The 24,942-nt window shown below is 42.5% G+C and overlaps 1 protein-coding gene across 1 annotated transcript; it reads left to right on the forward strand.

Annotated features, from left to right (window-relative positions):
* The first annotated feature begins 13,690 nt into the window (after window positions 1-13,690).
* Window positions 13,691-23,486, forward strand: LOC148011917 (NAD(P)-binding Rossmann-fold superfamily protein). Its single transcript, XM_087670217.1, has 9 exons — window positions 13,691-13,959; window positions 21,187-21,276; window positions 21,371-21,441; window positions 21,538-21,633; window positions 21,715-21,795; window positions 21,882-21,944; window positions 22,044-22,217; window positions 22,369-22,464; window positions 23,019-23,486. The coding sequence occupies exons 1-9, from the start codon at window positions 13,761-13,763 to the stop codon at window positions 23,088-23,090; spliced, it is 942 nt and encodes a 313-aa protein (XP_087526343.1). The 5' UTR covers window positions 13,691-13,760; the 3' UTR covers window positions 23,091-23,486.
* Window positions 23,487-24,942: the final 1,456 nt, after the last annotated feature.

The raw sequence follows: 24,942 nt of genomic DNA on the forward strand, positions 1-24,942 counted from the left end.
AGAAATGGGAACTCCAATAGTCACAATGTGTGACTGGGCCTTCCTTTATTCAAACTGTCACTAAAGGAATAAAGAATAAAGTGATGGTGACGGGCACTCGCCACCTGCAGTGTGCAGTGGCGGTGACTGTCAGTGTAGTAATACACGGGCAACTAGGCTGAGGCACCTTTATCCCCAACAACCTCCCACTTAAAGGCGAATCTGCCCTAGTGAGGAGTGAAAAGAAACAACAAGAAAGACAGTACAACATGTACACATGTACAATAGGATGAGAAAAGGTGTCTTCTCATCCCACGTCCATCGACCTTCTGAGGAAGGCAAAGCGCTCTATAGAGAGGCTTTTTGTGAGCAGATCTGCAAGATTCTTGTCAGTCGAGATCTTGACAAGATCAATAGACTTGTCCTCAACGACCCCACATATGAAGTGATACCTCACCTCAATGTGTTTCGTCTTTGCATGGATGACCTGATTCTTGGCTAACTGAATAGCACTCATAGAATCTGAATGCAGTGTAGGGATAGCATCAATACCAAGGTCAGCAACCAAACGACCCAACCAAATGGCCTCCTTACAAGCCTTAGTGTGGCTGCAACATACTCAGCCTCTGTAGTAGAAAGGGTTGTACATTTCTGCACCTTGGATATCCAAGAAACAGCACCTCGAGAATAGGTGAATACATAGCCAGAAGTGGACTTCCTACTATCTGCATGTCCTGCATAATTAGAGTCAGTGTACCCCACGACTCCTATATCCTGGCTGCCATAGTATATGGACATATCTGGAATGCCCTTCAGGTACCTCATGATACCCTTCACGGCATCCCAATGCTTCTTGCTAGGTGTAGCCATATAGCGTGCCACAACACCAACTGCAAAGGCAATATCTGGACAAGTGGCGATCATGGCATACATAAGATTGCCCACTACGGATGCATAGGGAAACTTGGCCATCTCGGCTCTCTACTCATCTGTCTATGGACAATCAGCCTGTGATACCTTCACATAAGAAGGCAATGGACAGCCAATAGGCTTTACGTCCTGCATGTGGAAGTACTCAAGGACTTTATGAATGTACTCCCTCTGTGACAAGTAGAGGAGTCCCCGATGCCTGTCGCGTCTAATGCGCATACCAAGTATGTGAGAGGCCTATCCTAGATCTTTCATCTCAAAGCTCTTCTTGAGCTGAGCCTTAAGAGGATCTAGCTCATCATGAGCTTTCCCTACTATCAGCATATCATCTACATAGAGTACCAAAATCAATAAAGAACCATCACGGGCTTTCTTCGTGTAAAGACACGGATCCATAGCACTCCTGCTGTAGCCCTGTGACTGCATAAAGGCATCAAACTTATGATACCACTCCCTAGGTGCTTGCTTCAAGCCATAAAGACTTTTCTTCAATTTGCACACTAGGTGCTCCCTGCTAGGTTCTGCAAAGCCCTTAGGCTACTCCATATAAATCTCATCATGCAAGTCCCCATATAAGAAAGCCGTCTTGACATCCATTTGGTATAAATCCAAGTCAAGCTAAGCAACCAAAGCCAAGACTAAGCGTAGGATGGTCATCTTAACCACAGGAGAAAAGACCTCATCAAAGTCCACACCATGCTCCTGCTTAAAACCCTTTGCTACCAATCTAGCCTTGTATGCTGGCTTGGGGTGTCCAAGGGTATTTTTCAACTTGTACACCCACTTGCATGGCAAAGCCTTCTTGCCTGTAGGCAAGGAAACCAAATCCCAAGTGTCATTCTTATGCAAGGAGTCTATCTCAGACTGCATAGCTCTCTCCCAGGAGTGACTGTCACCCCTGCGCATAGCCTCGTCATAAGTGAAAGGCTCTCCTGTATCTGTAACCAAGACATAATGCATCGAGGGCTGAAATCTATCAGGTGGACATTTGTCTCTAGTAGACCGTCTCACGGCAGGCTCTGTTGCCTGCCCAGTTGCCTGTCCAACACCCTAACCATGAGCATCTGCTGCAACTGTAGGCTATCCAACTGGCTATGCCAGAGCTCTCGGCTCCTCCTGAAATATGACCCTACGGATCTCAACAACTCTCTCAGGCTGCCGATGCATCTTGTCTTCATGGAAGACTACATCATGACTATGGATGACTTTCCACGCTTGCGGATCCCAGAGACGGTAACCCATCTCACCTGCATCCCCATAACCAAGAAAAATGCATTTGACACTTTTAGGATCCAGCTTACTTCTCTTGTCCCTGGGCACATGGCAAAATGCCTCACATCCAAAGACACGGAGATGCGCATAAGAGGGAGGTTTCTAGTCCATACCTCCTCTGCAACCTGGAAATTCAAACCACTAGAAGGTGATCTGTTTATGACATGCACAGTTGTACTAACTGTCTCAGCCCAAAAGCTTTGTGGTAGGCTTGCATGGCTAAGCTTTCTGCGTACACGCTCCTGGATGGTTCTATTAATCCACTCAGCCAAACCATTCTTGGGGGGGGGGGGGTGTAGGGGACAGTCAACTGACGCTTAATACCCCTCTCAGCCAAACCATTTTGGGGGGGGGTGTAGGGGGCGGTCAACTGATGCTTAATATCCCTCTCATCACACAACTGCTCAAAAGCACATGAGACATACTCACCCCCATTATCTATCCTTAGGAATTTTAGCCTATACCCAGACTGGTTCTCAACCAATGAAGCCATCTCTGAAACACAGCCAAGACATCGGATTTCAGCTTAATGGGATAAGCCCAAACTTTCCATGAAAAATCATCTATGAACATAACAAAATACTTTGCACCACCCATAGGCTGACAAGGCATGGGCCCACAGACATCCAAATGTAACAATGCAAAGGGCTCACTCATGTGTGGCCTACCAGACTTCTTATGCGTAGACCTAGTCTTCCTGTCATAAAGACAATGCTTACATGGATCAAAACATGCATAATCAAGGGGCGGTAAGTACTGCAAACCAAAAAGCATTTTCATTCCCTTCAAAGACATATGGCCCAAATGCGCATGCCAAAGAGATACATGGGGGATAGAACCCACAGACAAAACATGATCAAGGGAGGAAGCGGATACAATCAAGGGATAGAGGCTGCCAGCCTTGGCACCTCTCGTAATCACAAGTCTGCCACCATGAGTGATCTTCCACGCAGAGTCTCCAAAAGATACATGATAACCTATGTCATCAAGCTATCCAACTGATAGGAGACTGCGTGTCAAAGCAGGTACATGACGTTAACAAAACTGCTGCCAAAAGGAAACTGCAGCCTAACATCACCAATGCCCACAATATCAAGAGAGCCAGTTGAAAGGTGAGAAGGATCGAAACTTGCACTCGAGAGCTATGGTAGGAGAGCAAGAGCAAGAAAGAGAGAGACAAGAAATGGGAACTCCAACAGTCACAATGTGTGACCGGGCCTTCCTTTATTCAAAATGTCACTAAAAGAATAAAGAATAAAGTGACGGTGACGGGCGCCCCCGCCACCTGCAGTATGCAATGGCGGTGACTATCAATGTAGTAATATATGGGCGGCTAGGCGAAGGCGCCTTTACCCCCAACAACCTCCCACTTAAAGGCGAATCTACCCTAGTGAGGAGTGAAAAGAAAAAACAAGAAAGACAGTACAACAGGATGAGGAAAGACGTCTTCTCATCCCATGCCCATCAACCTCCTGCGGAAGGCAAAGCGCTCTGTAGATGTAAAATATTACACGGCGCAGCGGACAGAATCTGAGAAAGAGATAGAGAGTACACAACAAATAAGAGGAGAATCAGTAAATTCTTTAACTTCAAACAACTGATACAAAGATGGCTCTGTCCACCCGTGCGCTTCCACTGTGTGAAGCTTAGATGGCGATCTAGACAGAAGGTAGGTGAAGAGCTTAAGGCTAGCTGGAACAAAAACTCTGACTGGGTGAAAGATGAGTGAGAGATGGCTGCGAAGGGGTTTAGCTTTTATAGCCCGCGAAGGTCGTTAGGTCGGCCTGCTGATGACCGACCTACCATATGAGCCTCCACTAGTCGGCCAGGGAATATTCTAGGGAATATTTCCTTTACCATCGGGCCCCCGGACCCCACAATAGGGGCGCCTTTTAACTCCCTTACCACGCAACTCAATGCAATGTGCCTCGAGTTGCTACCAACTTAACCTCTGCGTCTAACCCAAAGATTAGACCCACAATGGTCACCTTTTTGCCATCCGGTCATATAGACCTCATCTGATATACAAGTCAAGACTCCACCAATGTTCAGGCTCACACTTGGCTTCTCCTCATAATGGGGGCCTTACAACTTTGAGCACCATGGATCATTGGTAGCACCTAATGAGGGTGGGGCATTGATCATATCTAACACCCCCCCCAATGTCCACCCATAGGTGAACTATCTCCTCAGCCCAATGCCGAGTCTCTGAAGATGAACTTGAAGCAGATCCTTCGTAAGTGCCTTGGTGAAGATATCTACTCCATTCTCCTCTGTTGGACAGTAGACCAATTCCACTATCCCATCCTCCATCAAATCACGCACATAGTGATACTGGATCTCTATATATTTGGTGCATGCATGAAACACTGGATTTTTGGCAATGGCGATGCAACTCTGATTGTCACATCTCAGTACAGTTGGTTCTTCATCCTGCACTCCCATATGCCATAGAATCCTTCTCAACCATACGGCCTCACATGCAGCAAAACAAGCTGCCTTGTACTCTGCTTCGGTAGAAGACAATGCCATTGTTGGTTGCTTCTTGCTAATCCAATAGAAAATTCCTGAACCCAAAGAGAAACAATAACCAGAAACTGACTTCCTGGAATCAATGTCTCCTGCCCAATCTGAGTCACAGTTTCCCACAAGAGAAGTTCCGAAATTGTATGTGATACCATAGTCAAGAGTTTTCTTCAAGTATCTGAGCACCCGCATCCCAGCCTTCCAATGACTCTCATGAGGTTTGTTTGAGAACCTGCTCAAAACACCAACAGCAAAATTGATATCTGGTCTGGTGTTACACAAGTAGATCAGACTGCCGACCAACCTCCTATACCTCCCAATGTCTGCTAGTGCTGATGTATCCTCGACGGATAACTTTGCATTCACCTCCATAGGTGTAGCTATCTCCTTGCACTCGGTCATGCCAAATGCCTTCAAGATCTCCCATGCATACTTCTTCTGAGAGATGAAGATCTTTCCTAGCTCTTGCCAGACTTCAATCCCCAAACAATAGTGCATCAAGCCCAAGTCTATCATTTCAAACTCAGAACTCAAAGCCTTTCGAGTTTGGTTGATCATATCTTCATAGCCACCTGTAATAAGAAGGTCGTCCACATATAGGACAATCACTACAGACTTTTTACCATCCCTGTAAACATACAAGTTAGCATCTGAGGCACATCCTTTGAATTTTAGGTTTAAAAAGAACCTATCTATCCGCTGGTACCATGCTCTAGGGGCTTGTTTCAGCCCATACAATGCCTTCTTCAGTTTACACACTTTGTTCTCAGAATGGGGGGCCTCAAACCTTGGTGGCTGAGCCACGTACACCTCCTCCTTGAGGTCACTATTTAAGAACGCTGACTTAACATCCATTTGGTACACTGGCCACTTCTTGTGGGCAGCCACTGCAAGTACCGTGCGAATAGTGGTCATTCTGGCAGTTGGGGCAAATGACTCTTGAAAATCAAACCCTTCAACTTGTGAAAATCCTTGGGCAACCAGTCTAGCTTTGTACTTTTCTAAGGTACCATCAGCCTTGTACTTTACCTTCCAGATCCACTTGGTGCCAATAACCTTCCGCTTTGCTGGTCGATCCACTAGCTCCCAAGTGTCATTCTTCATTATGCTGTCATACTCCGCCTGCATAGCAGCCTTCCATGATGGATCTGCAAGTGCTTCTTCTAAGTTAGTTGGCTCCTTTATTTCTCTCATAATCTCAACCATCAAGGCCATATTGACTATGTGAGCAGAAGCCCTCCTTTGCTCCTCTATTCTCTGAGACCTCCTTGGTCCGTCTGCCTTCTCCTCAACAGATGCAGGCATAGGATTATTGTGGTCATAGAGCTGCTTCACCTAGTGCGACAATGGCTTTTCCGGTGGGGTGATGTCAGGTTGGTGAACTTTTTCCTCATCATCTGAAGATGATGCTTCCTCCTCCTTAAGGATAGGGATAGCTCTCGGGACAGGTTCATAGTGGACTACTTCTTCGCTTGATGATAAAGTGGAAGAACTTGCCTTCTCCTCCTCCACTGTATGCGGCTCCTCCTTGAACACCACATCACGGCTCGCAATGATCTTCTTTGCCTCTTGATCATATAATTTGTAAGCCTTCTGCTCATCACTATAACCCAAGAAGATACATTTTCTGCTTTTTGGTTGTAACTTGTTTCTCTTCTCATCTGGAACATGTGCATAACATTCACATCCAAAAATTCTGAAATGTGAGACAGATGGTTTCTTACCAGTGTAAGCCTCATGAGGTGTTTTTCCCTTGAGAGCCTTTGTATAGCTCCGATTTAGAATGTAGACTACAATATTAACAGCTTCAGCCCAAAAATGGTTAGGCAATCCCTTGCCCTTTAGCATGCATCTTGCCATCTCCACAATGGTGCAATTCCTGCGTTCCACAACACCGTTTTGCTGAGGTGTGTGAGGCGTCGTCAATCGATGCTTGATCCCTTTGCTCTTGCAAAAGCCTTCAAACTCCTTTGAGTTGAACTCACCACCACCATCTGTTCTAAATTTCTTCACACTTTTCCCTGTTTCATTCTCAATAAGTATTAGCCATTCTTTAAACTTACCAAAAGCTTGAGCCTTATCACGAAGGAAGTACACCCACATCTTCCTACTGTAGTCGTCGACAATCAACATAAAATAAGAAGATCCCCCCAAGGCCTGTGTAGGCATCTTACCACACAAGTCAGCATGCACCAACTCTAGAGGAGCCTGTGCTCTATTCTTGCTTTCTTGTGGAAATGCCTTTCTCTGTTGCTTGCCCATCATACAAGCTTCACATGGTTCCTTCAATTCAGTTATTGTAGGTAGGTGAGCAACCATACCTTGCTTTTGCATCTCCTTCAATACTGCAAATCCGATGTGTCCAAACCTTTCATGCCAAAGCTTACTTGTGCCCACTCCAGCGGTGGCTGTAAGAGCACTTAGCTCATACAGGTTGTTCCTTCTTTCTCCTTTGCCAACAATTGTGCCAGCACTATCAATAATTTCTGCACCTGTCTTCTTGAACCTCACTTCATGACAAGATCAATTATGGCAGCAACAACTGATAAGAGATTTCTCCTGATTTCGAGAACATACAACACATTTGAAAGCTTTTTGACTTCACCATTTGCAGCAACAAAAGAAATAGTACATGTGCCTGCAGCAGGGTATTTAGCATCATTTCCAACCGTCACACTGATGGATTCTTGTAGAGGCTGCATAGAACTGTATAGACCTTTCTTGTTGGTCATGTGACGGGAGGCCCCACTATCCAACACCCATGAGTCAATGGTAGATTCTTCGTGCGCCGAGGAGCACACTTCCTCAATGGTCGCCATGAATAATTCCAACTCCGCTTCAGCTATATTGGCTGTCTCTTTTCCTTTACTTTTAATGGTACCATTCTTTTCATCTGCCTTCTTGACATGACAATCTGCAATTGCATGTCCTTTCTTCTTGTAGTAGAAGCACTCTCCTCGAAACTTCTTCTTCCCGCCCTTCTTCTTTTTGTCACCATCATTTTTGGTGGAGGAAACACCTTTGCCTTTTGCATTGGCAGAGAATGCAACATCTTCATTGTTGCTTCCTTCTCGGGCTTTCAGCCTCAACTCCTCCTCCATTAATAATGCACAAAACTCCTCAAAAGTCAAAGCTTGAGGTCTCACCTAAGTATTAAGGGCAGTTACTAGTCCATCAAACTTTTGTGGACAAATTCGAAGACACCTCCGAGCTAGCTCTTCGCTAGTCTTTTGTATCCCAGCGCCAGCCATCTGGTCGCGCAGATTCTTAATCCGAGTGATGAATGCTTCAATCATCTCTCCTTCAGCAAAGTTCTCCGCTGCTAGTTGATTCTCCAAGTTTTGAATCCTTGTTTGGTTTCGTGTTTCATACTGACTCCTTAGTACATTCCAAGCCTCTGATGCTTTGGTTGTATGCTGAATCAGAGTCAAAACACTGTCAGAACAGCTTGTAACTAAGGCACACAATGCATCTGCATTCCTTCGTTTCCAAGCTCATAGAAGATCTGCATTTGGAGGAATCATCACACTAGGATTTTATGGGTCGGGGGTAGGCTGTGGTTCTGCGTCAGTCCCCAGCACAGTCTCCAGAAGCTCATAAAAATCAAGGATAGTTGTAATTTTGAACTTCCACAAGGTGTAGTTTGTACCATCTAACTTGCCTTCGCTGAAGGTTGGTGGACGAATCCTCAGTGTTTGAATAGCCGGTACAGCAACACCACCTCCTGCACCGCTTCCGAAAGTCGACATAGTTTCTCTTTGCTGTTGAAGCCTTTTCCTCTTGCACACTCTCCGATCTCTAGAGCCCCCTGGGCTCTGATACCATGTAAAATATTACACGGCGCAGCGAACAGAATTTGAGAAAGAGATAGAGAGTACACAACAGATAAGAGGAGAATCAGTAAATTCTTTAACTTCAAACAACTGATACAAAGATGGCTCTGTCCACCCGTGCGCTTACACTGTGTGAAGCTTAGATAGCGATCTAGACAGAAGATAGGTGAAGAGCTTAAGGCTAGCTAGAACAACAACTCTGACTCGGTGAAAGATGAGTGAGAGATGGCTGCGAAGGGGTTTAGCCTTTATAGCCCGCGAAGGTCATTAGGTCCCGACCTACCATATGACCCTCCACTAGTCGGCCAGGGAATATTCCAGGGAATATTTTCTTTACCATTGGGCCCTCGGACCCCACAATAGGGGCGCCTTTTAACTCCCTTACCACGCAACTCAATGCAATGTGCCTCGAGTTGCTACCAACTTAACCTCTCCGTCTAACCCAAAGATTAGACCCATAATGGTCACCTTTTTGCCATCCGGTCACATAGACCTCATCTGATATACAAGTCAGGACTCCACCAATGTCCGGGCTCACACTTGGCTTCTCCTCATAATGGGGGCCTTACAACTTTGAGCACCATGGATCATTGGTAGCACCTAATGAGGGTGGGGCATTGATCATATCTAACAGTAGAGAGGCTTTTCGTGAGCAGATCTGCAGGATTCTTGTCAGTCGAGATCTTGAAAAGATCAATAGACTTGTCCTCAACGACCCCACGTATGAAGTGATATCTCACCTCAATGTGTTTCGTCTTTGCATGGAAGACCTGATTCTTGGTTAACTGAATAGCACTCATAGAATCTGAATGCAGTGTAGGGATAGCATCAGTACCAAGGTCAACAACCAAACGACCCAACCAAATGGCCTCCTTGCAAGCCTCAGTGGCTACAACATACTCGGCCTCTGTAGTAGAAAGGGCCGTGCATTTCTGCACCTTGGACATCCAAGAAACAACACCTCCAGTATAGGTGAATACATAGCCGGAAGTGGACTTCCTACTATATGCATGTCCTGCATAATCAGAGTCGGTGTACCAAAGACAGGTTACCAAGACAATGCCTCAATAGCATCCAAGGTCATAATGGAAAAAGCCAAGTCATAATAGAAAAATCCAAGTCAATGTCCAACTGCTCAAGGGAATACTCAAATGAATGTCGAGACGAGCTCAAATAACTGCCATCCACAGCCAAACCATAAAGCATTCACCAAGACATCATAACCCCTACTGGGTAGCCTAGGCATAAACCATGTCATAGATGAAATGCCAGCTACAAAGAAGTGACAGTCAAACCCAAATCGAGCTCTAATCTCAACTCAAAAGCATTTTGGAGCATAAACAAGACATGTGGCATAGTCCAAATACATCATGACATCATACCGAGTAGCCAGGAGCACCTCGTAACCAATAGGCATAACCCAACTGTAGCATAAATAGCTTCAGCCCTGAAGTTTCCAGCAGCATATAACCTCTGTAAACTAAGCAAATCAATGTTCAATCCAAGCTCAAATCCATAGGCAAACCATAGGCATACATTCATGTATGTATAGGCACCAATCGGGCATCAAATGCCAAGACCTGTAGGCATAAATTTGAAGTAACAGGTGGCTGCCCTGTTTTGGACAGATCTGGGATTGTTCAAAATAGTCAATGGTTGAGCTAAATCAGCTCCAAATGCGTCTCACATAAGAGGCATAACATCCACAAGTGATCTAGTACATCAGTAGAAGCATCACATAAGCCATAGGCATACAAATACATGCTGTCTTAGACCTGAAATTTGTTGCAGAATATTTTGTAATCAGAATTTGGCAAATCCAACATCACCATCATGTTTGGAGCGTGCCAAAACCCCAACTTAGACTCTTACCTTGCCTGAATCGGGTTCCGAATGCCCGAGATATGACAAAAAGAGTGATTTTTGGGCCAGATTTTGAAACATGCGCAAAAAAAAACGTGAGCTGGCTGGGGGGTCTGCTATCCTACTGTCAACAATGGGGCCCAAAGGGGGCACAAATGGGGGCCAAAGAAGGCCTACACCAAGCCTTAGGAAACCTTGATAGGCTAGAAGCAAGATCCAGGTGAAGGAAGCTCCAAGTGGTGTGAGCTACGGCTGCCCACAACCTCAATGTCAATGCCCTGATGGTGTCTCAATAGGCCGGGAAGAAGCTCGGGAAGCCGGGGAGTGACGGGAGCTCAAGAGAATGAGCTATGGCTACCGAGAAGGAGACTCAATGCGAGTGGGGAGTCAATGGGAAGCTGAGAATGCCACAAGCCAAGCTCAAGAGTCGGGAAGCCGTACTCTAATACCAGTTGAAAGGTGAGAAGGATCGAAGCTTGCATTTGAGAGCTATGGCAGGAGAGCAAGAGCAAGAAAGAGAGAGACAAGAAATGGGAACTCCAACAGTCACGATGTGTGACCGGGCCTTCCTTTATTCAAACTGTCACTACAAGAATAAAGAATAAAGAATAAAGTGACGGTGACGGCGCCCACCACCTGCAGTGTGCAGTGGCGGTGACTGTCAGTGTAGTAATACACGGGCGGCAAGGTGGAGGTGCCTTTACCCCCAACAGATATATCTTATATCCTTTACTTGCACTATTGTACCCAACAAAAATATGTTTTACAACCTTGTCATCCAACTTCTCATGTTGTTGCATTGGTACCAAAGCACAAGCTAAGCAACCAAAAACATGCAAGTAATCCACATATGGCTTTTTACTATGCTAAAGCTTAATTCTTCATCATGCATAATCATGTCATCTTCATTAGTAATTGATATTTTCTCTTAGCTAGATCACTTTGTTGTGTTATATACAACAATGCACATTAGTGTTTTATCCCACATTCAGCTATATATGCATTATATTCTTTAGACATATACTTCCCATCTCGATTTGAATTGAGAGTGCCTACTTTAAATCTTGATAAATTTTTAGCCATGTTAACAAAGTTCTTGAAGCACAAAAATACTTCGGAATTAGCTTTTAAACCGTATATCCATGCATGCCTCGAGTATCATCAATGAAAGCCACGAAGTATAGATTGTTTCTAAAAGGTGTTGTTTGCATTTGATCACAAACACAATTGTGTGTAGCTTGCAGTTTGCAAACATCTCTCATTGAGCCATCTTTTGGAATTACGCATGTTGCATTTTACCCAATATGTAACCTTCATAAACATGTTTTCCAAGTGCTTTAAGAGCAGGTAATAAGAGACACCATAAAAGATTTCTACAAGCGTAATAAACTAGCAAAATTCAGATGACCAAAACATGTATGCCAAAGTTTTACATTTGAAATTGCATGCGAATTTACACATTCCATGTTTCCACATTTTCCATAGTTATTGAGCTTACGCAACCTATGGTATACTGAACTAGATGTAATAATTGTATCATCTGAAGAGAGATAATGAACTATACACGTATTATCAACAAACTTGATAATTAGGCCAATCTTGTCAAGTACAAAAGCTAACAACAAATTCCTTTTCATCTCTGGTACATTCAAAGCATCCATAAATATGAAAGTACTACCATTAACAACAATCAATACAAATTTTCCAACTTCTTCGATAGGATAAAACAAGTTATGGGCACATGTCATAATACTGTCTTAGGGGCAGTAGGCTCAAGAGAAGTGAATATAGTATATAGAGAAACGATATGTTTCGTAGCACCACTATCAAAGTACCATACATGCGAATCCATAGTAGACATACAAGAATCGTGTAATGAAAGGTCATAACTACATTATGTACTAGATGCCCATTCAGTATCTTGCCCAATGCACAATACATCTAAATCCACAACATGCATGCAAGAATCACGTAACAAAAGGTCATAACTACATTAAGATTGAACGCCCATTTTGTATCTTGCACAATGTTTGCAAATTATATTTTAGAAGGAGAGGCACTTGCCTTATTAGTCTTTTTTGTCTAACATTTGCACATTTTTGCTTACTAGCAAAAAATGAAGCTTTTAAAAAAATTTTAACTAGCCACAAAAGCTTGGTTTGCAACACATATCATGGACATGTTTTTTCCATTTTTTTTTTCTTGTAGTAAAAGAGAAACCAACTCATCAAATAACAAGGCATTCAGATTGCCTTTCATAATCAAATGAAGAGTAGATACAAAACTCCGATACAAATCAGAAAGGCCATTGATTACAATATGGACAAGTGAATTATTTGCCAAAATCTCATATGCAACAATCAATTGCTCCTTAAGATATTTTATCTTTGTCATAAAAACTATCCATAGAGTTGCCTTCAACCATATGTTTACTCTCTAATTGTTTATGTATACAAGCAATATAAGCCTAATTTTTTCCTTCATACAAAGGTGCAAGAGGATCCCAAGTATCCTTAGCTATCTTACATGAGCAAATATGTGGGATTATGGTACATTTGGCAAACAATGCAATCAACGTATAAGCCTCTGCATCTTTGCTATCTCAATGAATCCACTCAAGAGTAGGTAGTGTTGCTGCTTTAGCATTAGCTAGGACAAAACTGGAACATGAAGCATCCTCTCCAGCATATGTTTTTGTTGATTCAGCTGCACTTGCAACTTCTAAAACGCGGCATGAATATATTTTAATTCTACATAAAATGTTCCAAAGTTCTTTTACAACCAATACATGACAAATCATATATGCCCACAAGTGGATACTTGGTTCCATCCAACTTGTCCTCAACATATCCAACATATTGAATCTATCGTTGTTGCTAGTAGCCATGGCCATTCACTTTAGGATGGTGGCCTCGACTAATCATGGAGCAACCATATGTAAGTGTGAAACAAGAAACATAACCACTATATATCGTCTTGATACGATTGGTCAGGTGGTACGTGTAATAACTCAAGGTTGGGTAGATAATAGTGGGAGTTCAATATCCTTCATTGAACTCTCTTTTTGACATAGTTTGCCAGATTGTGCACAAATTTTAGTTGACATGATAACTTGCAATCTTATTGCAACATGTTATATTTTCTCTTGTATCCCATTCATTTTGCCTATCTGTCCACTATGGTGTGGATCCACTTGAAGGTTAAAAAATCTTACTCATACTACTTTTTCTTTCTAAAAATTGGGAAGGACATTAGAATGATCTCCACTATTTATTTTTCATTTTCTTACATTCTTATATATGGCAGAACCACCCAGACCTCCTAATCGCGCAGACCCTGGAGGATAACGGGTTAGCAATGGCTTGCTCTCATCGCCTCTCCTCTCTCCACCTAACCTTAGGGGATTTCTCCAGGACCCACCATCGGCATTCGCGAGGGGCGCGTCTCAGCAGAAACTTTGTCCCCCTCGCGGCCTCCAACAACAATGGCGGCGGCAGCAGCAACAACGACGAGCAGAAAATGTCCTTTGGAGATCGTTTGCTGGACTACATCGAAGGTATGTGCCAGGCCTTGTGTCTTTTCTCTAATGGAGGCCAAATGCTCCTCTGCAAGTTCAACAAGCACGCTGTAACTTTTGTCATGGCTGTATCGCTGCATGGGATCAGGAAGTAAAATTCTAACAGTTAATCAATCAATGATAATTGTTAAAAAGATTCACAAAATAACTTACAATATAGATATTTGAAAAGTAAGAGCAGCTTCTGGACCTCATATGGGCAGCAGAGGTGGGCGATTGCTGACGGCTGGTATGTCTGATGATGGATAGTCAAGGGGTAAGGCTGGATGCCCTCACCATATCCTTTTATAAGGGATATTTGGGCTTTTGCCCTACTGATAAATAATAATGCTTTATTTCGTAAATAAAGCTTTTGGGGCTATTTTAATGGAGTAAAATTAGGGGTTAATGCATGCCTTAGTTTTGGTGGCAATGGAATGCTGAATACAATGTGGACAAATCAGTTCCTATACATAGCTCGAAACATTGGTGAGGGCACTGGATCAGGGTGATGAAGGATAGTACAACCAAGTGTGTTTTTTGTTTGGGAGGGCAGCCTTAAAGAGGGTATGCAGCCTGAAACTAGCCGACTGCTGCATGAGCGTGCCCTAGAATGGGCTGGCTGCATAAAACGTTGCCAGCTCATACCTGATCGTCAAGCTATGACATGTGTGAACACACCAGGGGCAGCATAAAATCGAAATGCACTGGCTGAAATAGAAGGCAGCCAGTGTGAATACACTCTCAAACAATCTAAAATTGAAATGCATTCTAATACCAGGGCTGGAAACAGACAGAGCTCCTCTGCCTCCATGAGACTCTGATGGAGCTCACATGTAGGAGATGACAACATGAAATAAAAGGACCATTGTGTGGCAAGGGTGTTTGTGGAGAGCTATGAAATGAAGAGGGTAATGTGTTAGCAAGCATGTATGTCTTGCAAAGTCATCTCTTGCTTGTGAGCCTGAGTCCGAGTCAAATGAGGGCATTAGGAGCTTTGACACTTAGCATGTCATGTGTTTTGATGAGGGAGACAACTCTGTTTAGAGTATGTATTTTATTTAATAGTCAAATTTAGGTGTTTACATTGGTTGGTTAGTTTCCAACTTGTGCGTTTCTTTTTCAATGGTTTGGACTGCGTTTGCACTAGCTAGTATGAGGTGATCAGCATTTGTTGTGGTGATTGCATTTCTTGCATTATTCAATACAGATTGGTTAGCTTTTATTGCATATTTTAAAGCTAGTCAACTAGTTTTTTGAGTATTTGCCTAGTTATAGTTGCCCCTCCACTTTGTTAGTCATTATCATCTTCAGGTTTCCAGCACACTCTTAACATTTGAGACTCTTCTCCATCTTCTACGGTTGTCATTTGTCATCAGCTTGATCTGGTGCTCTCATTGATACTTTGGATTGCAAGTAGGGATTGATCAATCCACCTTTGTATTTAACTTTCATTTAGACTCTAGAGTTTAGTGGAAATTTCTTTCCTTCCATTCTATTTTTTCTTGTAGCCCTTCCCTTCTCTCTTTGTGCTCGTGTTGCTCTTCCATTGTGTACTCTCACATTATGATAAGACAACGAAGAAGTAAAGCTACCATGGGACTATTAAATGTAACTAATGCATATGAGTATCCAAGTCCATGTCTCTTTGATGAGGTTAAAAGGTGTGTATGCTTACACAATTCAAAGATTTTTATTTGGAGGGAGCCTGCTTTTGAAGGCTTTCATTCCTTTTAAACACCCTATTTCACATAATCACAATTCAATGCATAGATTATTCAAGATGTAATGCCAAATGGATATACAAAAGGTAGTGATGCATATCACGAGGATGATAAACAAGCTTAATGATTGAACTAAATTGAACTCTAATTTTGGTATCCTTAGCTCTTGGCATAGTGACCATTTCACCGATAGTGAAGGATTTGACACTGGCATATAGTGGACAAGTGTATGTGCTATGTGGTATAAGGGCATGACAAAAGGAATAAGGTGCGATGTAAAATTTCATTAAATTAAATGTTTGTACCTTAGAATGAAGTTACATTGAAAATTTCACCTAATGACTTGTTAAGCCAGACAACCCTTTGATACTTATACAAGTCTCTATTTAGTTGTAATGACAAAAGGAACAAGTCTCTATGTATGTGCTATTTGTGATGTAGGGATTGAGGGAGTCCCTGAGGAGTGGTAGATGCGGAATGGCTCGCTGCCATCTCAAAGGAACCAAGTACACCATACCAAGCTCGTTTGTACTAACTCTTGATCGATGCCTCGTACCATAGAGGATAGTGAGTCCACCTCCATGAAGGAAGCTTTGCAATCATAGCCATAGTTGCACTAGTACCGTGTTCAAAAGGGTTTATACTATACCGTACTTTAGATAGTATATCTTATGTATTAGTACCATAAGGTATCAACTTAATGGATACTTCTCTTCTTGTTGAAACTGTACTTTGGGATGAGCTAAATGCTCCTTATACTAATGTGCTTCTGTAAATCGTCTGCCGTTCACAGAAGGTGATTAGAGTCAAGTAGGTCTTTAAGGCCAAGTGCCATAGTGATGATACTTTGGATAAGCACAAGGCATGGCTTGTTGCTAAAGGATTTGCACGGCAACGAAGAGTGGATTTTTATGATACCTTTTCACCCAAAATTCGGATGGCTACCAATAGGGCCGTTCTTGCCTTAGCCAACCATAGGAGATGGTCGGTTTATCAACTTGATGTGAAGTTTGCCTTTCTTAATGGTGATTTGAAGGAGAAAATCTATGTTCAGTAACCTTTTGGCTTTTCCTCATCAAATGGCAAAATTTATAAGTTGAGAAGGCCTTTTATGATCTCAAATAGACTGTGTGCTTGGAACAAGAATATAGGCTCGTTTCTCGGAGGAAAGTCAAGAGTATCAACGTTCTTTTGCTGCAAATCCCCAATTGTATGTCCACACCTTGGTTGGAGGGCAGGTGGTGTTCGTGCTTTCTGTGGATAATCTTAGTTTGATAAGTGACCACGTTCTAGAGGTCAAGCAGACAAAGGAATCACTACATGAGATGTTCGAGATATCGGATATGGGGCTTCTCCACTTCTTTCGAGGTCATGAGATTCGGCAGACTCTTGAGGGGGATTTTCATCTCCTAGTTACAGTGTCTAGGATCTTCTAACATTTTTAAGATGGATAGGTGTCAATCTATTTCTACTTCCATGGATTCAAAGTGGAAGGCTATGGCCCTTGCAAATTCACCAATGGCAGATGCTACTCGTATAGGCAATTGATTGGGCCATTGTTATGGCTTCTAAATACGCGGATTGATTTGTGTTTTCTTATAGGTTTGATTGCAGGGTTCATGAGTAATTCGAGGATGGTTCATTAGAAGGTTGCTATGAGGATTCAAACTGGGTTGGAAATATTGATCATAGGAGGTCAACAATAGGTTATTGCTTTACTTTGAGTGGAGGTGCTAACTCTTGGAGTAGTAAAAAGCAGCCCACAATTGCCCTATCATCTATAGAGAGAGTATAGAGCAGCATCTTCTACCACGGTATGACTTCAAAGATTGTTAGGAGAGCTTGGCTGTCCTCAGATAGGTCCTAGTATCTTTCATTGTCACGAGGACATGTATTTTTTAGGACATATATTTTTGAAACTTCACTTAACATGTTGTTTAATTTTTTATCACACGGTTAAGTAAATGTTGCACATATGAGGTGTAACTAGGGTTAGAGTAAATTTACGAGCCTGGGACTTGAGGAAATCACGGGATGTCAAAGCCAAAAGTTGCTATAAGTTATGTTGCACAGGTACCTGGCGGTATCTGGTGCGAGTTGTTGGCCTAGGTCATTTATTTGGCCATAAGTGTCAGTTGGTATCAAAGATGACGCAGAGACACTCAAGAATGGAAGTTGCCTAGCCAATGTAATTATTGTCCAGTCAAATAATTTTTCAAGGCACCGAAATAATTATTAGATTAATTTTCAGCATTTAAAGTTTGAAAATTAATATTTAATTATGGCTAATGCTAGAAAAACCATTTGGAAAGGCTGCCACTTGTCAAAAATGCCCATGTAAGGCTGAAAAAAGTCTTTAGAGGCTGGAGAGAGGCATTTTTAGTGTATTCAACCTGCAAGAGAGAGGAAGGAGATGTTGTTGGTTTGATTGTAGCCATTGGCGGACCTGAGGTAGCCAAGGATTGGAGAAGACCAATCAACAGTAGGTGACATCATCTACAGGTTGTTGAGATAGGGCAGCAGTAGTAAACGATTGATTTTCTTCAGTTCTTTGCATCTACAAGCTGTTGAGACAGGGCAGGAGTAGTAAATGACCGATTTTCTTCAGTTCTTCGTGAAGAAACTCTGAATTTTCTCTCTCTACAACTTTCTCTCTTATCTCCCAGCCATTTCACAGCCTTGCTCGGAAGATCTTATCATTTGGACCCTTGGAGGTTGAGAAATTGCAAATTTCTCTGCTGTAAACCCTAATTTACAGCAGAAATTAGGGTTTAACAGTAGCCTCGGGAAGTGTGCCAGAAATTGGAAGCTCCAAGACTTGGATTTTTTAGGGCTGAAGGTGAATTTCAGCTAAATTTAGGTGGAGAACTAGTGAGCCATTGAATTTGGGGCATTTCCATCGTCTGTGAAGTGGGTGAAAGCTAATTAAGTGCTCGAATCAAGGGGCAAATTAGATTGAAGATTTGCTGGTCACTTCATGTAGCATTTTTCTGGTTACTTTATTATTTTCTGCTGTTGTCGGCCAGTTTTTGGTTGGTCAGCCTGCATATTTTATTATTTTTTCTCAGCCTATATATTGCCGGCCCCAATCATTCCCACTTCAGAATTGCAGGTGGAGAGAGATCTTCAGCGGAGATACACTCGACAGCCCATTGTGCATATCTGTTTCCTTCATTTCAGCATTTATTTACTGCAGTTTTTTGCGTTCTACTCTCTCTCTCTCTCTCTCTCTATGCTCAGTTTCTTAAGTCCAGTCATGCGCTTCCGCATTCACTACACCTTGATACTTGGCGCTTCTTCTTAAACACCTTTGGGATTGGAAGGCATAACTTGGAGCTAGAGTCTTGGAGTATTTTCAGTGGTGCATTTAGGTAACTCGAGCATCTTCTTCAAGCATTTTTTGTCATCGTCATTTGTATTTTGGTGGTACAATTTTTTGATAGATCATTGCTGTGGGACATGGTGATGGTTCATAAGGGCTTGTTGTTCCCCATCATTGTCTATTTCGCCTTATGGATAGTTGGGCAGTCTATGTTAGGTCTAGTTCATTTCTCACCCAATGTCTATTTATACTCCACTTCTCCATTCGCGCAGTATTGGATCATATCCACTTGGAGAGGAGGAGTTTGGAGGTATTGCTGGCCACCGCACATGCCATTCACTTGTGTGGTTTTTATGTGCATGCTCCTTCCTATTGTTGACTCCATCAGTGAAATGATATAGTGAGGTTCATGTGTGAGGTGGATCACAAGCATAGGATAGACATGTATGATATACTGAGGTTCATGTGTCAAGCTCTCTCCAATCTTTGACTCAAGATAGACATGTATTCTTTTCAGTGAGAAGATACATCCTGCTTGGTAGATGACTTTCCTCTAGAGGAAGCTCTACCCTTTCCATCCTAGGAGTGCATAAAGAATACTAATCCTTTGAAGCCAATTGCATTGGCTCTGAAGGAAATTGCTTCCATGGAGATTTGGTAGACACCTCAGGAGGTGTTCTTGGTAGATGACGTTCCTCTAGAGGAAGCTCTACCCTTTCCATCCTAGGAGTGGATAGAGAATACTAATCCTTTGAAGCCAATTGCATTGGCTCTGAATGAAATTGCTTCCATGGAGATTTGGTACACACCTCAGGAGGTGTTCTTGTGCAGTTTGGAATGCCAAGCTTTGTTCTCCATGGAGAGAGAAAATCTATAGCTCTTAGAGCACCTCTGCCTTGATACCATGTAAAGAGATGGTATGGAAAGCATAGAGAATGCAAAGTATATGAGAACACATAGAAGAACATCTGTAGAATGTTTGATGAAAATGAATGATTCAGAGAATATGAATGATAGAATGAGGAGGCCTTGAACCTCCGTGTCACCAGGATCAGGGCAGAAGTGTCTTCAGAGAGGGGTTGGAGTGTGTTGTAGTTGAATGGATCCTGAAACACAGCAACAGTTACAAGTGGCTCTGGGAGTGCTGGTCAGCAGCAGTAAACTTTAAAAATGCAGATCTAGTATCAGAAAACATGGCTCAGGCTGTCAATGATGATGCCAGCACTCCGGGCAGTGACAAGTGGCTGTATGACAGCAAGATGGCCTGCGTGTACAGAAAATGGCAAGCACAACCTTTGAAGATGTTGCCTGCTGGAAACATCCTTTAAACAGCAACATGCACGTGTCTAATGGTGACAGGCAGATGACGTCATGGACAGCAGGGTGGCCTTTGACCAGGCAAAACACATCTGACAAAGCGCTCTAAAACACCTGCTGTAAATGATTCACGAGGCTGTGTGCAGTCTCCAGGTCATGGGCTGCAGGCTGAGACGGATCCTTCACTGATGATGTCCTCTAGATGGGCAGTAGGCTGAGATGGATCGGCAGCAGCTCTGGATGGGGTGTGGGCAGCATCGAGGGTTGAGGGTTTAGTGTAGTGAATAAGGGATGAAAGATGCACTGAACGAGTGACTCTATTTATAGAGGAATTCGGTGTCCTATTGTTAAAAAATAAAGCTTTTTTTTGTGTTTCAGTGTTAAATGCTTTTTTGGGTCATTTTAAGGAGAGTAAGTAGGGATTAATGCACTATGATTAATGATTAGTGCAAACCCTAATAATGACTCAGCAGGAACCTCCAATGGCTGGACAATGTTAGCTTAGTTTCTTGATGCTGTTCTACCTGGGCGAATCTTTCTTTCCAAACTGTAAAATGACCTTCTGTTTGTGTCGAAAGGCCTGAAGTTTCTGTGAAAGTTAGCCTTTGAAACTACTCCTGCAGGACTCCTTTGCCATACTGCTTGAAGATGGTTTTAGCTGACTTTGAGAAGTGACCAAGTGGGATGAGAAGGCCAAAGTGGTTAGGCAATGGTTCAAAGGACTATGAAGAGTGACAAAATGGCATGTTTTTTTGAAGTACATTCTCTAAGAATGCTCACTTTAGTCTGCACATTCTTCAGGAAAGATGAGCCTGAATGGAAGGTAACGCACATAAATTAACTACCACACTATTTTTTGTGCAGGAGGTCCAAAACTTAGAAAGTGGTATGGAGCTCCTGATCCGCTGCCACGGGATGCCAGAGCAGGTTACATTGGAAGAGATCCAGATGAAGGTAATAGTTTTTGTTTGCTTTCTTTTACCTGCATTAGTCAATCTTATTTTCTGATGCTTTGGCTTTATTTGCATCCATGCTTGATGCAGTGCAGAACAACAGCTGGAGGAAGATGTAGTTAGAGATTGCATTCTTGTCACAGATGGAGATAGCATGACTGGCCAGGTTTTGCTTCCAAGATCTCATGTATTTAAGGGCAGATGAGTTTCTTCTTTTGCCCCCAAAAAATGTGCTTAGCGTGACATGCTTTGTTGAGTGCAGTTAGTGCTCCTGTCCTTAATTGTGAAACAAGTTCGTGTTCGAGCTTTGGTGAAGGACGCAAAAGAGTTTGCTGCTGCATTTGGCTCATATATAGAGGTGCGACTGTATCTCAGTCTGAAGTTGTCTACAAATTTTTGTATTGAGCAATGATTGACCATACCAAAATATGTTAAAAAGCCAGTGGTAGGGGATGTGGAAGACAAAAAGACTCTAAAGAGGGCCCTGAGAGGTGTATATGCAATCATATGTCCTACCAAGGTTGGTATCTTATCTCTCTCATTTCCTTATAACACAGCCAACTTGCTCGACTTGAGGCAAAAAGTACATGTGTTACTTTGATGCAGGTGGGTGCACTCTCTGACAAGGAAGTAGTGACAGGGTTACAGCACATCGTGTTTTTGTCTCAGGTTTTTACTTCAACTTTCTTGTATTGCAGAGAAATCTGGATTTAAAGTCTTCGTCTACATGCTTTGTGGCAGTATTCTCATTCTTTGACAATAGCACAGTTTTCTGGCTCTAGAGCTGCTGGAGGCTTGGCAGGCCTTTTTAATTCTAATGCTAGGCAGCAAGCTGAACAGCATGAGACAGCAGTCCGGAACCTTGGAATTCCATGTACAATAATAAGGTGTGCATCATTGTGTGATGAACCAGGAGGCCAAAAAGGTCTTGTGTTTGACGAGGTAAATGACTGCCTTAACTTACATTTGTATAACATATGTGCATTTTGGGGATTTCAACAGTTGTTTTGTTGACTTGCTTCAACCTGGAGCATTACTCGTTTTGCGCTCTCTATATAGCCTTCATTAAGCAACCTGGTCTCAATGTCTGCAGGGAAGTGCAGGAAAAGGTACATTGAGTAGAGAAGATGCTGCCATGGTCTGTGCCAAGGCGTTGGAATTCCCTCCTAAACAGTTTCTTATACTGGAAGTAAGTTTTTAGTGTTTAGGATGAAATCATGCACTCTTTCATACACTTGTTCTTATTTGATTTTCGCCCTTTGACTTTGTCAAATTTTGAAGTGGCTGCTGATGAAGAAATGGGAACGACCACAATATAGCACAATTAGGGTGTTTCTAAGATGCTTGTAGGGAGGTCAATGATGTTTGAGTAGACTCTACACGAATTCAGAGCCAAGTTGCAATCAAATCATGAACTAATGACTGTGAGCAGGCTGGGAAAGTCATCAAAGCATAAAGTGAAGATAAACACTGGTGTGGCCAATGTGTGCTTTTATACAAGCAGTATGCATGAGTTGATTACTTTGAATGTGCATCACATCCACTGGTTGCCTTTGTTAAGGCTTAGAACATTCAAGTATGCACTGTACTGCTACGTTGTTGTATGCCTGAGGCAAGCACAACAGGAATAACTGTTCATTGCACATACTGAGTTTGTGCAGTTGCGCACATATGTGTGTGTGTGGAGAGAGAGAGAGAGAGAGAGAGAGAGAGGCTTTGCGGAAAAACTGTTGCTTTGTACAGGTGGCAAATGGTGGTCGTCCAGTGAGTGATTGGAACACAGTTTTCAGTGCAGTAAATGCCAGGTCTAAATGAGGGGCAAGGGCTCGGTACAAGAAGGGTCTTCTGTGTAATCTTATGCTAGCAGGTTAACTCACATGCATTATGAGCAGAAGGCAGATACTTTCATGAAGGGAAGGACGGATTCAGTTGTCTCGTGGAATCAGAAGCATCACTCCAAGTGCAAACTTATGGTGTATCAAGAGTTTTGAGTATGTGCAAGAGTTTTGAGTATGTGCAAGGGTATTCCAAGTTACTCCATGACGGGTAATGTGTATGTGTATGATGTCTGTTTTACAAATCCATTCTTTGTGTGCTGGGACCAGTTAGGGTGAGAGCTGCCAGGGGAATCGCAAACATAACATATTAGATGTCATGTGGAAGATGTACCACAGTAAATGCATCATAATTAAGGCCATCCATTTAGTTGTTTATGATTTGCAAGTGTTGATTACTGCCACGGATTTAGTTGATTATGATATGCAAGAGTTGTGAGTTCGGTCATCTATGAGCACAACACAGTCAAGATACTTGCCAGCCTAGTGATCAACCCATAAAGAAACTTGCAAAAAGAGAAATTGTCAATGAAATTGATGCTTTTTTCTCGATCAGCAACCAAATATTTTGAATGGAAAAGGTTGCTTATTTGGATCCACTTTTCTTTTCCAGGTCTTGACAAACAAATCAGTCCTTGAGCACCAACATATGTGTATATCATGTTCTTGTCTGATGCAATGGTTAGCTAATGCAAAGCAAGGGTTTTACTGGGGTTTTTAAAAGTGATGAAAGTATTATGTTTTTGGCCAAAATATCTGGTCTATACTGATTTATGCAATGTGAAAGCATCATGCAGGCTCTAAATTTAATGTTGTTCCCTATCCCTGTGGTATTTTAGGAAAAGTTGCATGCTTCAAATTGAAATACAGGGCTGTATGTGCATGTGGAACCACATATAGATGCCAGTATTTTCTTTAATCAGGAAAAGAGGATTTAATGAAAGCTGGTCGGAAGTGGTAGCTTGGTTAGGATAGCCATTGCTCCAATGGTTCATTATATTCAAATAAATTGGGTATGATTGGAAAATTATCGATACACATATTGTTTATAAACATATAGAAGTTTGCATATAGTGATATGATGTAAACGCCCCGAACAACGTAGTATGCTTAACAATTATGATATTTGCTTGTTTTCGAGATTTAATATAAAAGAGAATGAACACTTAAAGCTGAAAATGAAAATTACTCACAAAATTACAGCCATGAAAATATAAAAGTAATGGAGACAAGATTGAGGGTTGAAGATGGGCAACCCCCCCCCCCCCCCCCCCCCCCCCCCCCCTCCCCGAAGGAATGTATTTCTGCTCAACCCAAGTCCCTTAGGGAAGAGCTCAGTTACAATCAACCTGAGAGTGAGAAGAAGTAATTCTCACTCTCACAAGATCATGCAAAGATGTACAAACACACATGCATTATCTATTATGCAATGATAAGAACTGATTTCTTTGCAGTATGAGAGAAGAAAAAGGGGAATTCAGCCTTTCTCCATCGTTGATCAACAGTATATGGATAGAGCTTGCTTCTTGTAGCTAAAATGGAAGAAAGAGCTCAAGAAGGAGGTGCTGTAATGAATTTATAGGCTTGCTGTCTTGTAAAACAACAGTGATAGAAGAGGGAATATGGAGGAATTTGATAATGGAGAAGTGGGGGATGATGATGGGATGGATGGGGCCAGTTTCTGGCTATCTGTGGGTGCTATACATGAGTTTACAGCAAAGAAAAATGATGTTGAATGAAGAAAAACGAGCTCTTATTTATAGGAGAGGGGAGAGCTAGTACAAAAGGGGAAAGTGAAGTAGCACAAGACAAGTGTCCAGCCACATGTCATG

This window comes from Lygodium microphyllum, chromosome 28, assembly GCF_053477565.2.
Source record: "Lygodium microphyllum isolate KBCC chromosome 28, Lygodium_microphyllum_v1.1.10, whole genome shotgun sequence".
Taxonomy (NCBI): Eukaryota; Viridiplantae; Streptophyta; class Polypodiopsida; order Schizaeales; family Lygodiaceae; genus Lygodium; species Lygodium microphyllum.